The sequence below is a fragment of the Aythya fuligula genome, chromosome 11, assembly GCF_009819795.1.
Source record: "Aythya fuligula isolate bAytFul2 chromosome 11, bAytFul2.pri, whole genome shotgun sequence".
In the NCBI taxonomy this organism is placed as follows: domain Eukaryota; kingdom Metazoa; phylum Chordata; class Aves; order Anseriformes; family Anatidae; genus Aythya; species Aythya fuligula.
In genome coordinates this window covers 5,631,099-5,647,709 of record NC_045569.1, presented here as the reverse complement: position 1 = coordinate 5,647,709, position 16,611 = coordinate 5,631,099, and the positions used below count along the sequence as shown (strand labels likewise).

Sequence of the window (16,611 nt, the reverse complement as noted above, 5' to 3'; positions counted from 1 at the left end):
GAATAGTGTGCTTCCAGCAAGTTCATAAGGCAGTCTGTTGCAGGGAAGATGAAATGCAGGGCTCAGCTAATGTAGCACATCTTACATATGAGTGCTCACAATGATTTTTTCCAAAGAGCGCTAGCAATATTTTGAAGTTCTTGCCCTTGGTAAAATTCCTGTTGAAAAAGAGAAGAGCTTGCCCTGCAAGTATCATCTGTGTTTTGCAGAAAGGCATTGTGCAGGGAACACTTGACATAGGGAAATGGCCTTTGTACTATGAAATAGTTAAACCCGTTTTCTTTACTGTTTTTTGTAAATGAACTTTCCAACAAGCAGCCTATTCTCTTGTTGCCTGAGCCTAAATATCTTCAGCTTTACACGATTGTAAATTGGCAAAAATACCAAACATTTTTCAGTTTGATATGAGAACATTTCCTGTAAAACATGTTTGTTTTCCTATTTAAAAGCTTCTGCTTATGGTGATAATCTGCTGAGATCTGTGGAATTTGCTTGTCTTTTGATACTTGCTGACAATAAAACTACTATATGAATTTAGTGAGGAATAAAAGGAAAATCTGTATGTCTTTAATGTTTTTTAGTATATATTACCAGAATTTTTCCAAAGTGTAAAATATAGACAGCAGTATAAGTAGTAATTTTCTTTTTTTAATAATAGAAATTGGGGTCCTGAACCTGTACTGTAATCTTCAGGTGGACTGCTTCACCCGTGTGGCACTGGTACTTTGAGCTGTATCCGTTCTGTGGAACACCCAGAAAACTTCTCAGCATCTGGGTTCAAGAGCACTGCCATGGTCTCATGTTGGGAACCAGATCCTAACGCATACCATTTCCCAAACAATTTTACCCCTCTTAACATGCCACACATGCACATTCTCAAATAAATGAAAGCTATTTTAGATGCTGCCTTAAAAAATAGTTTTACTGTATTTGCATTGTACTGTTTGGCAGCACAATGGCATCCTTTAATGTCTTGCAGCTCATCCTCAAGCCTTGAGACTTGATTAGCATAGCAAAAAGCTTTCATCCTTCATGCCCATAAATGAAGATCGGGAGTAGCTCTATTAACGTCAATTACTCTAATGAAAAGTTAATGAGAAAAATGGAAGTCAAAATGTATATGTATGCAGATCTGCATTTTGCTTCACTGCCACTGACAGACAAAAGCAGTCTGTTAGAAAATGACAAGTATTATGGAATAGCTGTTGTTCTATTATGGTTCTTGAGCTTTTCAAACCTCAAGATGTGTTAAAATTTGTGTGGCTTTTGGTTATTTCATGATAGTTACTACCAGTTTTTACCAAATTGTGGAAATCGGCTTATAAATGTTCATTTGAAAAGTCATGCTCATCCATTTCCCTGTAACACTTTTACTATTTCTTTCTCAGGAGTACCCTGTCTTCTATAGTGTATTGCAGTTCCATGGTAGTTCCACTGAAAGAAAAATCAAAGCAACTGTTCTTCTAAGAGTTGATGGGAACTTGTTGTCGGGAACTTTGTGAAAAAAAGTTTTAAGCTTGAGTTAGTGTGTAGTCACTGGTTTTATAAATAGCAGGAAATGTCCCCCTCAAAAGTCAGAGTACATAAATACTCAGTGAAGGTTCCATAATGCTACATACGTGGTACATACAAGCTAGTAAAAATGCAGTGGCTTTCTCCATGCAGGACTTAGCATGAATGCACTCTTTAAGTTTTTCCTGTGCCTAAGAGTTTCCTAAGACTATTGCAAAGAATGTGAAGTTTAGACGAGACTCTTCCTTGTGCCCCAGGTTAATCTCTGCTGTTCTGAGGATGCATCTTTTATTTGAAATCTCTGCTAAAATTCTCTTCCCAGGGCAGGGCTTGTGACTCAGCCTAGTCGAACCTGATGACTGCATCAGATTGCCAGAGATGGTGCTGGAACTTGCTAAACCCACAGGCGTCTAGAAGTGATGGGTGGATTTCTTTTGTGAATGAAAGTGATTCATCTGAGACTGAACCTATATGGGCTAGGCCAAAATTCATTGAAACTGACATCTTGCTGATGTTTCAGTTGGCTATTTCAGTTCTCAAGATCAGCTGGGGAGGGGGAAAGGAGTGATTGCTGGCATGTTTAGTTAGTGGTAGAGCCCCCGCACTTGACAAGTGGGCCTACTGTAAAAAATCAGGTTCTATTGAAAATGGAGATTGATGGAGAATCTCCAGCCTCTCGCTCAGCTGACAAACTACAAGCGACTAACACCAAGAAAGTATCTCCCACTATTTGCAAGTAGCTTAGGGAAGAAGCTCTTAATTTCCAGACAATTAGCTTTTTACTTGGATTCATCAATGCCTTTCATAATTTGGGAACACAACTTAATGAGATGCAGAACTGACATAGGTCCTGGAAGTCTTCAACGTGCAACCTCTGTTTTTCCCTTCAAATCAAATATGGAAATTGAACATTAGAAACTGGTTTTAGCTTTTGCTCTGCAAAGTTAATACTGCCATAATCATGAGCAATAAATGTTATGTATATAAACAATACTAATAAACATTTATTTCCTAGGTGTGCCTCGCAATAGCTCATTATTCTCAGCCAACAGATCTTCAGCTTCTCTTTGCATTTGAGTATGTTGGAGAAATATATCATAATCCAGGTAAGTATGAAAATACCTTATTTTCTTCTGTTTCACAATCTGTAAGTTTAGTAAGTCTTCTATCCAGAAACAATAGCAAAAAGCTTTTTAGGCTTTCTCTGGGGGCAAGTAAATTGGCTTGTCGGGCAGCCAACCTCTTACTTTTGGACTGAAGTGAGTTGTTGTGATACACTTTAAAGACCAAAATCAAAAGCAGTATCTGTACTCTGGAACAAAACTGCCAATGTCAGCATGAGTGCTCATATGTCTCCATTCACACTTCAATCCTCCTATCGGTGTATTAGCCTGTAGCGGTACTCCAGGTACATAGCTGATGTCCCATCAGGCAGGCTTGTTTACCTGCCCTTCTTTTGGGAATAAGTTTCTCTTCTGGTGGTATTGCAGGAGGATTTGTGCAGCTTGGGACTCCATACCTCCTTTCCTAGAGGCTTACTAGGCAGTTCTTCCCACTCAAAACCTCCACCACCCCTGCTGAGTTGGAGCACACCCTCTCTGCTCAAGGCCAATCTCCAACTGAACCCTGTCAGTTAGGTAAGCCTGAAAAAGATGCCTTTGGAACTTGATTTCTAGTGTAATGCTGTGCGGTCACTGCTTAGTGTTCCCCAGCCAATACACAGCTGAAAACCATCAGTTTTAGCATTCCAAGCCTCCAAATAGCAGAAGTACCATTGATGTAGATCTGTGGTACAGAAATATTTACTCAGGAGCTGGCATTAGAAATCATTGTTACCAAATTTGAATGTTGTGGAATTATGAGCTCAGACATTCAAATTTGTACAAAAACACACATTTCTCATGCAGATGCCTACATGACTGCCTTATGCATGCACAAGAATAATGGTGCATGTGATTATGTTGCATACAGAATTATACATGTAATATCTTACCTGCTAAGTCTTGGGTGGTAATTAAGGTCCATGTATGTTAGTGTTACAAAGTACTAAGGAGGAAGGCAATTTGCAGATAAAATGGCCATAAAGTGGTAAAGTAGCACGTGAACAAAATGTTGGTCTGTCACAAAGTTACCTTAAAATGCTATTTGATATATGGAAAAAAATCTAGGGGACGAATTATACAAGGTGGGTAAAAAATGTTGTTCCTCTGGAGCTGCTGGTCAGAATGGCAAAAGCTGGTTGTTCTGCTATGCTGTAGTTGCTGGAGGAAAGAGTTTGAAATACTTTTGTGGTTGTTACTGTTTTTAATTTAAGTTTCCACGTAGTAAAGTGAACCATGGTGTTTGTTGCATGGATCTCTGGCTTTGCCCTTACAATTCCAGCACTGTGTTTTATAACTCACTATTCCTGATAGCCCTGATAAAGTAGAAGTTGAAATACTGTCATTGTGCTTCTTGGGGAGTGTAATCAGCCTGCATTGCTCTGGTGTGTATAGACATTGTTTTTTCCCAGGATATGTTTGATAATTATATATCCTGCCATTAAACAGTAAAATTCTAACATTATCTTCTAGCACTGGTATTTCTCTGGATACTAGGTACTTCAGTCTGAGTTCAGTATAGCTTTCTTCTGAAAGATACCGAAAGTAGTCTGAGTTCTGAATTGGTAGATATTAGAAAGTAAAAAATACACAGTCACTGAGATGACAGCAGAGCCCTAACCCTCTGTTCTGCTCTGTCTGGACAGAATTTACATCTACACTTACATCTTTACAACTCTTCCTAAAGATAGGAGCTTTCCTGTCGGAGATTTCTGGGTTGAGCCCCACTTTATTTCACCTTCATCTAAACATTTACTCCAAGTATCAAGAAACAAAATGCAGTGTCCTTTGACACAGCTGACTGCCTCCTTGGCACCTAAAGCATGATCAACAAAGGGGATCTTCTGTATTACTAAGAGAGCTTGTAATTGATTTCCTTGGTCCCTAGCCACAAAATGGTAGTTAATATATAAATATATTAACTAACTAAATATATTAATATATATATAAATATAAATATATTAACTACCTGGATATAAATATACACGTGTATGCACACACACACATATATAGCAGATGTATTAGGAAATATACCTTATCAAACAGTCTTTGTCATCAAGTTATTTTCCTTTCTGTTGATAGAGCAGTAATTTATAAGGAAAAGCTGTTGAAATTATGTACCATTTGTTTTACTTTACTCAGAAAATAGTTAATTAAAGGGTAGCATATAAAGGCTAGATGTTTTTAAAACACTGGTAAGGGGCATGTTGAAGAGAGAAGTCCTGTGACTGAACATAACACTTGTTCCTGAGCATTAGCATGTCCTGCTTTCTACAAAGCAGCACAACATACCAGCTTTACATTGCTTCTCTGTTGAAATTGCAGAAGAAAAGTACATTTGCATCTTCATGTATTGCTGAGCTGTCATTAAACCACAGATCTGTTTTAATACAAAAATAGGCAATGTCAGCCCTGATGCTAATGGCTCGCTCTTGTAATTAGGAATATTTTTCTTTATTTTTTTTTTTAATGTGCATTGATGAATTTTCTTTTCCTAGCAAAGAAGGTGAACGGAATAGACCCAGGAGGTGGTGGTGGTGGCAGCATCGGCAGTGCCACTGGTCAGCAGACACCTTTGTTTGAAACTTACTCTGATTGGGATAGAGAAATCAAAAGGACAGGTGCATCAGAGTGGAGAGTTTGTTCAGTCAACGAAGGTTATATGATATCTACTTGGTAAGTTTCTGCTATAATGCAAGTAAGCATAGAAGAAAACAAGACAATTTAACTGTCTTTTCCTGTCTCTTCTAACAAAGTCTCCATACTATCTGACTGTACACTTTAACTCCTAAATGTGCCACTCTCTGGAGAGGCCCCTGGTTGGAAGATCTTGCAAGTGTTGTCTCTAGAGGAAATGTCATGTTTTGTGAATATATGGTCCCTGGTGCTTCCTGTTTTCCAGCATCTGTTGCTTTCATGCTTTTGTACTTCCCTCTGAAACATGCACGTTTGTAAATAATTTTTTTTGTTTACAAAAAAACATTTGAGCTGTACAGATGACATGTAAGAGATATACAGTACAGCCAGTTAGCACTGTGGTATTAGGGTTTGGTGCATTATAGTAAGACAGCATTGCAACAAGATTGCAACAAGAGAAAAGCTGATAAAATACTTAGGTAAAAGTAACCTTTTATACTGTATTTTTTTCCGCAAGTCTCCCAGAATATTTTGTGGTCCCATCTTCCTTAGCAGATCAAGACCTTAAGCTATACTCCTACTCTTTTATTGGGAGACGAATGCCAGTAAGTATATTTTTTATTCTGTTGCTGTTCTTAATCATCATGCCATGTTAATATTAAAGATATGTATGCCAATTAACACAGCTTTATATGCAGCATTAAGGAAAAAATAAAGGAATTAACACAAACCTGCTTTTTTGTTGTTTTATGTTTTTCCCATATTAGGTATGGTCCTGGAATCATCCTAATGGGAGTGCCCTTGTAAGAATGGCCAACATTAAAGATGTATTGCAGCAAAGAAAAATTGATCAAAGGTAAACAGTTGAAGCTATTCTTTTATCAGACATGGTATAGAGTAAGTGGTGATTATGTGCAATATGCAGCAGCATTTTGTAACTGAAAGGATAGTTAATGTTGCAGTGCAGTACCTTTTGAGAAACTGTCCTCTGAGTACTGTTGTAGCACAATTTCTGTTCAAGGTCCACTTCAGTTGGAATACTGAATAATTTTGCAAGTTTTAAGTGATGTTTATTATTTAGGTAGCTAGTCTTTCAGGTGACAGAATTTATTGATCGAAGGATTGGATGAGTATTGATGATACTGTGTTAAAACTTATGTTCGTGGGGAATTCCTTACCTGCTTCAGAGAAACACAGAAAAATTATTTCTTTATGGCATTTACAGTTCTACAGATCTAGTACCACAATACACAGAGTCTTTTTGTAGATGTTGCATTGTGTGTGTTAGGCTGGTGCTACAAGTTTTATTTGAAACCCTGTCAGATTTCCTGGCTTTATATACTGCATATATGCTCTTGTTTATTTAGCCCAGACAAATCTTTATAAAAATTGTGGAAAAAATAAAAATTGAATAGAGCTGTTTAACCTGTAACTCTGCCTGAGGTTTTCATTTTCCAGAAGCGTTCTGATGGTCCAGCTTTTCCATTTTTTGTTTTGTAACTCGCAGATACCAAAAATGTTTGAGCCACTAGCATTACAGCAGGAGGAATATTATCTTCTTAATGCCTTTTTTTTTTTTTTTTTTTTGAATGAAGGTGCATGTTCTATGTGTTTTTAGTGTTTTGCAGTTACAGACTTTGCAATGATTTGTGAAAGGCTCTTTCCCCTCTCCAATAATAAAGTGACTTTTTAAAAATTATTTTTTAACAACATAGGATTTGTAATGCAATAACTCGAAGCCATCCTCTGAGAAGTGATGTTTTCAAATCTGATCTGGACAAGTGTCTCCCCAGCATCCAGGAAATCCAGGCGGCACATATCAAACTCAAACAGCTGTGTGTTAATGGTATGCTGAACTGTCCTTCTTTCATGGCAGTTATTTTCTCGAAATACAACAATTCTAATAGATCTGGCTAACAGGCATAGTTACTTGAAGTCATTTTGCAATGTTACTGCTTTCCTTGTTGCAGAGCCCTTTGAAGAAACAGAAGAGAAGTGGCTATCCTCACTGGAAAATACTCACTGGTTAGAGTATATCAGGTTTGTACCATTGGTAGAGTGATGGTTCATGAGGTGTGAAAAACTTCCACCGGCGTAAGGAAGCAGTGAATCAGTTGAATGATTTGCTATTTTAATTAATGAACTAGGTAAATATAACTATGACTAATTTTTTTCTTCTATAGCATGAACCTATAATATTAATTGTTGCATCACTTTCTGTTCCCATCCAGATCATTTCTTAAGCATTCTGCTGAGCTTGTATATATGATGGAGTGTAAGCATGTTTCGGTAGTTCTACAAGGTAATACAACCATATAGCACGCAACAATTCTTTGCATTAATGATATAATGTAGATGAGTAAGTTTAGATAAAATCAACTGTAATCTCTATACATAACACCCATCTATTCTAAATATCTTAAGCATTTGAACAACTGAAAAAAAGATAATTTTATTATGTGTCTTGGCTGTAGTATCATACCATAGCATCAAAGGACTGTTTCACTTTGAGTCTTTTTGTTTCTTTCTCTGGTAATGATATGATAGAGTCCAAACTTCAGGGTGAACTTTTGTACTGTCACAATTAGGCTAATATTCCTTGCATAACCAAGATCAGTTTTATTCAGAGATCCCATGTAGTAGCTGGTAGCATTTCACTAACATTGTTTGCTGTTGTTACATGTTAAACAAAATAAAAATAAAAAACAAAACAAGCAAACAAACAAACAAACAAAAAACTGAAAAACTTGCTGATACCTAGATCAGAAATTCTGTAATTTCAACTCATATATGACACTTTCCCCATATTGGCTCACTAGCTTGCCAAAAACTGATTCAGGGAAGAAAACATGTTAAAACTTTTCCAGCAACGTGATCGCCCTCCTTCTTAGCATATCTTGTAAATACCAGGCTTTCCAGTGAGTATTTTAGGTCTTTATCAATGCATTGCTGTGCTTGATACTGCAGCAGGAATCTTTACTATGGAATGAGTCTTGGTTGGTTGTGGTTTTTTGATTTTTATCTACCTTTTTGTGAGAACAATTACAGCAATGCAAAGCACGTTATAAAATAAATTCAATTATATATTTTTTTAATTTTAAATTGTTTAAAAGCAATTCAAAACTAAATGCAGTTGCCACTTTTTGTTGAGATTCTGTTTGTGTGTGTATATACATATACTGTAAGTATGTATATACATTCTGTATGTTATTCACAGAGGAAGAGGGACGGGACCTGAGCTGTCTTGCTGCTTCTCTCATTCAAGTCATGCTGGATCCCTATTTTCGAACAATTGTTGGATTTCAAAGCTTGATACAGAAGGAATGGGTCATGGCAGGATACCAGTTTTTGGATAGGTGTAACCATTTAAAAAGATCTGACAAAGAGGTAAAGTTAATGGTAATTGTATGTGACAAAAGTACCTGGTCAATATCATCCTGAACATTTGTTCACACAGAAATCTTAAGTTACAAATATTTTTCATACTTTCAAATCTCAGGAAGCTTATGTTAGAGAAAATGTGTCTTTGTCCAGGGTAAACATAAATATTCTTTATCTGTTGTAGCCACGTGAGAATCGATGACACACCAGGTGAAATTGGATGTTGATGGGATTTTTTGTTGCTGCAGTGTTACACATGAAAAGGTCAAACTGTTGCAAATGTTAGCACAAACACACCCCACAGTTTAAATTAAAATTAAAGGGGTTTAGGCATGTATTGGGAGGGGGCTATTTTTTGTTGTTTTTTCCAAGGGTATGTTTTCATCCCTGTGTTTTTTTTGTTTTTTTTTTTTTGGAATGCCAAGTCATAGCAATATGCAGTATTTTTCAAAGTATTGAGCTGATAGAGAAACGCTAGAGCTTTATGAATTACGATGCACGGCTGACAAACAGATTAATAGAGGGCAACACAGTGCTTGATTTTCAGTATTTCTAGGTAATTTTATGGTTATTTGGGCTCTTCGTTACAAAGGAGAGACTTTTAATTGCAGTTGAAAAAATAGAGGGACCAAGGTTAGCAGTCTTCATCAGGGACAAAGCCGAGGAGTAACAGAAAAACTGTATCTGCAGAGAGGGGAGCCAACAGATGAACTGAGAACACTGAGTGGTAAACAGGAAAAATAAACAAAAGAAACTGAAGTATCAAGGGATAAATAATGAGAAAGCATTGACTTGACTCTAGGAAAGGATATACAAAAGAATGAAACTGGCAAGAGGAAGTATTTTTAAAATTTTGTATAAATTATAGTTTATACTTTTGCCATTCGTGGGCCATCATGGACATAGCAAGAAAGTGTATTGAGTAGTTAATGTGGCTGAATCACAAGCTCCAAGTATTTCTAACAAGAAGGAAGTATAGCCCTTGTGAAAATAAGGCCGAATAGTAAGGAAGTGTCATGCAAGTACTACTCTGGAAATTACAAGGGACACAGAAGATAATAGAAAGCATTTTTGCAGCTTTGTGAGTAAGAAAGAGAGCCCAGGAAAGAATTGATTGACTTCTTAAAGAGAAGAGGAAGCTGTGGAAAATTAACACTGAGAAAGTCAATTGGCATAGTTGCTTGTGGAAGTGGCTGAGTAGGAATACAGGAGATTATAATTACATAAAATCATAAAAAATGCAGTCCTCCAAACAGTCCACCCTGCTAAGGAATGTACCAGAGATATGGCTAAATACCCTGAGGGGAGCACTAACTGCAAAGAAAATGGCATGACTTGGGAAAGGCTTTTCCTAAATCTAATTCCCTGTTTCTCTTTCCAGTCCCCTTTGTTCTTGATGTTTCTTGACTGTGTTTGGCAGCTGCTAGAACAATACCCAGCAGCCTTTGAGTTTTCTGAAATGTACTTGACCATATTGTACGACAGTGCACGTATCTCATTGTTTGGCACTTTCCTCTTCAATTGTCCACACCAACGAGTAAAGGAAAGCACTGTGAGTATCAAGTGTTACATCTACTTTTCAATTAAGAGACTTCAGCTTGCTGTTCCGGAAACACCATCATCTAAACCAAATGGCATTCCTTTGTGTTTTTCAAAATGTATTTCAAAATACTCAGCTCCCTAGGTTAACATGATCAGAATGTCCTTCCAGGTGAGCTTTGCATGCACAGTAACAGGATGTTCAAGAAAGCAGTCAATTGAATTTTTATTTTATTTTTTTTTTCAAAAAAGCTTTTTGTTATTGTGCATTATTATTTGTACTCTAAGAAACAGATCTTTGTCTGGAATTGATAAAGCAGAATGACAGACAATAAACAGAATTTCACATTTCAGGCAAACTTTGAAGTCTCTTGATATAATTGTTTAAATAGTTGAAAAAGCTGAAAGAGAATGTGTAAAGTCCAAAGCACAATGAAAGTTTATATCAAAATATTTGGTAAACTAACACCTGAATATATTTTTGAAAACTAGAGTTGATCAGAACTGTGTAGAAAATTTTTAGTGGCTGATACAAGCACAAATGAGCAAATTTTGTTAAGCAGCTTCCTGTTAAAGTTGCAGGTAGCAACCTTACGAAGAAGCAGAGCACAAGGACCATTAATGTATTCTCAGAATAAAGAGTTTAGGGGTTTTAGAGTAAACAAACCAACAATTTAATATAATGAAAACATATTTTTGCTAAGTAAGCATTAGTCCCGTGTCTCCATTGCACTAATAAAAAGCAGGGTACAGCCGTTTCCTCTAGCAGCAGACTGTCTTGCTGCTTTGTTGCTTTCATCTGTAACCCCCTTAGATTATGTCTCTGCTCTTCCTTACCTGATAATTATTCACTGTTTTATAGTTTAATTTTATGAATAAGCTTATTTTGTTTGATTTGTATTATACTTGAGTGTTACTTCTTGCAGGAATTTGCCATAAGCAAAAATATTCAGCTGGGTGATGAGAAGGGCCTCAGATTTCCTTGTGTTTGGGACTGGTCTCTTCAGTTTACAAGCAGGGATCGCCTGCTCTTTCACAACCCCTTGTATATTGGGAAGAGCGCACCGTGTGTACAAAATGGAGCAGTGAAAACTTTTAAACGCTCAAAGGTAACTATGGCATTATCTGTCTGTGGACTGTTTCTGCTTAAATATAAGATGTTAATGCTTAAAAATGTAGAGTTATGTGGTGTCTTACACCCTCTCTTTAGCAATAGGAGTGTTCTCTTACCCTCACAGCCTAAAGAAAAATTACTCAGATTTCTATAGATGCAAAGACTGCAATTGTTGAACCTCGCATTCCAGGGCATTTTTGGATATGCCTGAACTGGCTGCCAACAGCTCCGTTATTTCACCTGTGGAAAAGTGCTGACACGCCCCTTTCTTTTCCTTGGAGCTGTCAACTTTGTCAGTGAATACTGATTAATTCAATCATTCATTGCTCTAGAAAGTCTAGGAAACAAGTATTTCCTTGTCAAGGCCTTAAGTAGCCACATTGTTTGGTCTGTGAGCCATGCAGTGGTGACTCATGAGCGTCCAACTGTTTAAAGGTCACATCATTATCTGGATGAGGCATCGTAGAAGCTCAGGGAGATCTGCTGTTGAAATGAGCATAAAATTGCTGGTATTTATTTTCTGCAGAAAAACTACAGCTCAACTTTGCGAGGTGCCCCCCCTGCATTAAAAAATGGAATCATCAGTGACCAGGAGTTCCTTCCAAGAAGAAACTCTCTGATACTAAAACTGAAACCAGACTTTTTACAGCAAACAGAGAGTCAGAGTAACAGTATGGAACAGTACTTCAGAGACTGGTTTACGAAGCCTGTTGATTTGCACGGTGTGATTTTACCCCATATCTCTGGAACACAAATAAAACTCTGGAAACTGTGCTACTTCCGCTGGGTTCCTGAGGCCCAGATTAATCATGGTGGCTTCATCACTGCTTTTCACAAAGTTTCTTTGCTGGCAGATGAAGTGGACATGTTAAACCGGAACCTCCGACAGTACAAAAGCAACTCTTCTTTGCAAGGTAGCTGCTCAGAACTGGATCAAAGCAGAATGTACTTCAGAGCAAATGGTTTAAACGACACCACTGGGGCCCCAGACTTTCTCTCCTCTTCTTTCCCGTTTTCACCTGTAGGGAACCTGTGCAGACGGAGCATTCTGGGAACACCTTTAAGTAAATTTTTAAGTGGTGCCAAAATTTGGCTATCCACTGAGACGCTTGCAAACGAAGACTAAGATGATGTGATGATTTAAAGGCTTGGGGAGAACATAGCATATCATTTTGTCTTTTCTAATTTAACACTGCTAAATGCAGCATTGAAAGCTGTAATAATTTTATATACAAGAATTTCGTAAGTTTTGCACAAATATTTAAAAGCAAAGCGAGTCGTGCTTCAAATCGCACAATTTTGTCTTCAGTAGTTCTCATCTACATGTCTTGTTTGGTTTCTGGTTCCTAATTCATTCTGTGTTCTTGGGGTTTGGCTCATTATATACGATCGAGCATTTGTAATGCTAATTGAAAGGCTTGGTGCAGTCATTACTGAGGGTTGTTTGAAATACCTGTTGTCCCAGATAGTGACTGGAGTGACTTTGTGTCAAGCAGACTGACGAATCAAGGTAGTTAGATGCAGCAGACACAAACTGACAACTGAAATCTGGGAACAAACTACCTTCATCACATCTCCTTTTCAGGAAGAATATGTGCAAACATATGGACTAATGTTCTGTGACTTGATCACCCTACATACGTGCATCCATGGGGAGAGTGTTCCCTTTTCTTTCTCTCCCCAAAACACATCCATTAACAATCAGTCAGATTTGTGCTCTTTGTCAGGAGCTTGACTTTAGGCTATAGGAATCAACTTCAGGACAATGCACTGTTAACCTTAAAACATTTACTGTACATACGGTATCATAGTAGCTTTAGAAGTGCCTTTAATCGGGAGGAAACTGTAGCAGGATTTACTCTGATGCAGCTACCCACCCATCCACCCCTGGCCTTTCTACAGTCAATTGTTCCGCTAAGTTCTGGTTCCACCCTCTGCCTTTCCCTCCCCATTTCTGGAATAACAGAAGGCTGGCTTAGGAGACAGTAGGGATTTTTCCTCTCAAAGTTTAAGCTCATTTTTAAGTTTCATAAGAGCCTCGTTTTTTTTCTTTAAGCACCTGAAATACTCACCATTGTATCCCTGCACAGATCTGGATCCCTGCCAACCCCTCTCATAGCTCTGTTTCAGGATGAAGTAGCTTTCAGCAGAATTCATACTTAAGCCCTGCAGGGTTCCAGAAATGAGGCTGTGCTCTTAGTGGCTAAATCACCGAGGGGTGCTGGTGCTGTTGTCACTTTCGAACAGGGCTGGAAGAAGAGTGGTTAGCAGTGCCTTCTTTTTTTTACGTACTCCTAGCACACGCAGACAGCACAACGGACAAGCACAGCTTGAGGGAATTAAATCCAACAGCCTCCCTCTGCCTAATGCAGCAGCTTCCTTGCTGCTCTTAAATCTTTTAAATGCCACTCACTGTCAGATGCTGAGTGAAAAACCCTCAACTTTCTTAGGGAGAAAAATGAGAGTGAAGTGCACTGGGGCGGAGGGGGATAGTGGTGTGTCATTCTCACAGGTTAAGGCATTGGTGGAGAACAAGAGAGTGCTTCTGTTGAGTACCTGCTTTTAATAGTGAGTCTTCCTTTTATATTAACTGACTTCTACATAAAATGCAAAAACTCTTAAACTGATGCTGTGCCTCTCTTCAGGCACCAGCTTGCAAGTTAAGGCTCTGAAGGCCTTGTATGAAGCTATTCTCAGTTATGGGAAAAAAAAAAAAAAAGTTCATACCCAGTATATTGTGGTGGAAAAAAAAAAGGCAGGGGAATAAGATTTGGAGCTGTTCATTTGTCTATGAAACCAAGCACTGGTCTTCAGCACAGCCTGTATCACAATAATAAGGGTTTTGGATGTCTCAGATTGCTCATGTATTACAAGTGCCAACTTTGTGCTAGAAAGTCTGGTGCATACAGGACTGTATTTTCTGAAAATTATCCAAACTGCAAAGCTGTTGAACAGTGGGTATGCTGCGCTCTCACACTGCGTTTGGTCTGGTGGGGATAGGGGGCGGTTTCATTTTAAAGGTGAGCTGATATAAAAGAGGAGAAAGAAAAGACTTCCTTTTTTTAACTAACCAAACCCTCAAAAACCTGTTGTTATGCAAAGAAGCAGTGTGTGCGCACACGTGTGCACACATGCATATTATGACACAATGCCAGATTGTTTCTGGTCAACTGTTTGTGAGGAAAAAACGTGTATTCACCTCAATTGCCTAATTATGCTGCAAGACGGTTTGAGCATGTTGTATGGTCCACAGACTAGTTCTGTTTATTTACGAGCTTGTTGAAGCAGTCAACTAACCTGTTCGATTCATTATTCAAATGGTTGTATTAGTTTGCTTTTGTATTTTTTATTTTTTTTTTAAACTAGCTTACTGCTTTCCCTGGCCTGATACTTGACATAAAAGACCTCAACCTGTGTGCTTAGTGTATTTTGGTACCAGTTCTTCCTCTCTGATAAATTACAGTTAAAAATATGCTTTTTATTTTTTTTTTTCCTTAAAGGTAAAACTTTGTTTGGTTTAAAGGTACCAAAAATGTGTAAATAAATTATTCCACACAGGCAGCTGGTGGAATAAAAAAAATAATAATAACGTTAAGCTAGTACCCGTTAGGGAAAAATGGGTACTATATTTAAACAGGATTGACTTCTTTGTAAGGAGATTTCAGAAATTTTTACGTTTCAGTTCTAAGATGTGTACAGATGCTGCAGATGGTCTTTGTACTTTATATTGTTATATATATATATATATATATAGCATTTGGGGGGGGGGGGGGGGCTTTAAAAATAATATGCCTTTAAAATAAAACCTTTCGAAATGCCTATTTGCCAAACAGACTTGAAAAGTAATTTCACAAAGTTCAAAAAGGGGAGTTAGGCAGGCGAGGCTGGGATGGTGGTAAGCGTGGGGAAGGAGCGGTGGAGACCCCCTTAATACATGGCTGAGGGGGCGCAGGGAGGAAGGGAGGAATTGTCCTGAAAAATACAGACAAGGTTCTGCTTCCTTGTGTTTGCATGGGTCTTGCCCACGAACAAACTACTGTGTGTGTGTGCGTGCATGCATGCCTGTGAATGCTGTTTCTTCCCCTTAAGTTAAACAGATTTTGTTTTGTTTTCCTTTTTAAACACAGGTACTAGAAGTTAATTTTAAAATATTTCCCACTCTACACAGTTGCCTTATTGTCAGTAGGGACTGCTATAAATGTCTTTAATAGCTTTCAAAAGCATTTTTGGGGTGTGAGTACTTATCTTTAACTTCTGTGTACAAAGTACTGACATACAAGTGTATATATGTGTGTGTGTGTATATATGTACACGTTTTCAAATTATAATTCTGTTCACTGTTTCAACATACTAAACTGTTAATGCCATTTTGATGCTACCAGAATAGAAAAACTACCAAGAAGCTCATCTTTTTTGTCTGTTTCTAAAAAAAAAAAAAAAAAAGAAAAAATATGTGCACTATTTTGGCTGTTACTGGCTGTTATAATCATGATTTTTTTTTTGTAACTACACTGTAAACCATGCGGGGGGAAATATGAAATGCTGGTTGATATGGTTAACGTGTACCTCCAGTATCACTAATTACTGCTAGGTAGAGATTACTGTAGACTTAGTAATCATGGTGGTACAACTTTATTTCCCATTTACTGCTATGTATCAAAGAAATTCCTTTCATTCCTGAAATGCATTGAAAAGTGTGTGTTTGTGTGTATACAGATAACCAGGCCTGCACATGTGTTTAATGTGCACCTGCCTGCAATACCACTTTGCTATTAACTGCCTTGTATTTTTAATGAAGATGTAGCAAGTGGGGCAAAGGTTTTGGCTTATGCTCAGACAAAAAGAAACATTAAAACCAAAAAATTTCTAACCAACAGTTAAGCAAAGGACGAGATCTTAAATTTGCCTCCACCATAAGAGACAGAAATCTGTACCTCAAATTGCTCTAGGCAGTAGGTTTCTAATGCTGTTGCTGTGATGGCTTAGAGTTCACTATTTCAACTGAAACTAAAACCTTTGTGCCTGATAATGATTTATTGAGTAAAGTAGCAGTGCCAGGAAGATTATAAAATCCTGATGCGGAATTGTGAATGTGAAGTAAATTAGACTAAATAAAAGTTCATACCTTTCCACAGTGAACTTCAGGTGGCTTTCTTTCACTTCCTCTAATGAAACAAAAACTTGTGTTTGTTTTTTTTCCCCAGGAAAAGCACAGGCACTGTGCTGTAAGAAAAATGATTAAGAAAAAAAAATGTGCAGCTGATCTTAATTTCTCACTACATTCTATAAAGGTGTCAGCTATTCGTATGATAAACAGAATATCTGTTA

The 16,611-nt window shown here is 37.7% G+C and overlaps 1 protein-coding gene across 1 annotated transcript in view; it reads left to right on the top strand.

Annotated features, from left to right (window-relative positions):
• The window catches only part of MTMR10 (myotubularin related protein 10), a 37,842-nt gene extending 21,420 nt beyond the window's left edge, over positions 1–16,422 (top strand). The window contains exons 6-16 of the mRNA XM_032195241.1: positions 2,528–2,618; positions 5,111–5,288; positions 5,767–5,854; positions 6,017–6,105; positions 6,965–7,095; positions 7,220–7,289; positions 7,481–7,551; positions 8,467–8,636; positions 10,012–10,182; positions 11,096–11,278; positions 11,810–16,422. Of these exons, the coding sequence (XP_032051132.1) occupies positions 2,528–2,618; positions 5,111–5,288; positions 5,767–5,854; positions 6,017–6,105; positions 6,965–7,095; positions 7,220–7,289; positions 7,481–7,551; positions 8,467–8,636; positions 10,012–10,182; positions 11,096–11,278; positions 11,810–12,409 (1,842 nt within the window). The 3' untranslated portion in view covers positions 12,410–16,422. The remainder of the gene's footprint in view (positions 1–2,527; positions 2,619–5,110; positions 5,289–5,766; positions 5,855–6,016; positions 6,106–6,964; positions 7,096–7,219; positions 7,290–7,480; positions 7,552–8,466; positions 8,637–10,011; positions 10,183–11,095; positions 11,279–11,809) is intronic.
• Positions 16,423–16,611: the final 189 nt, after the last annotated feature.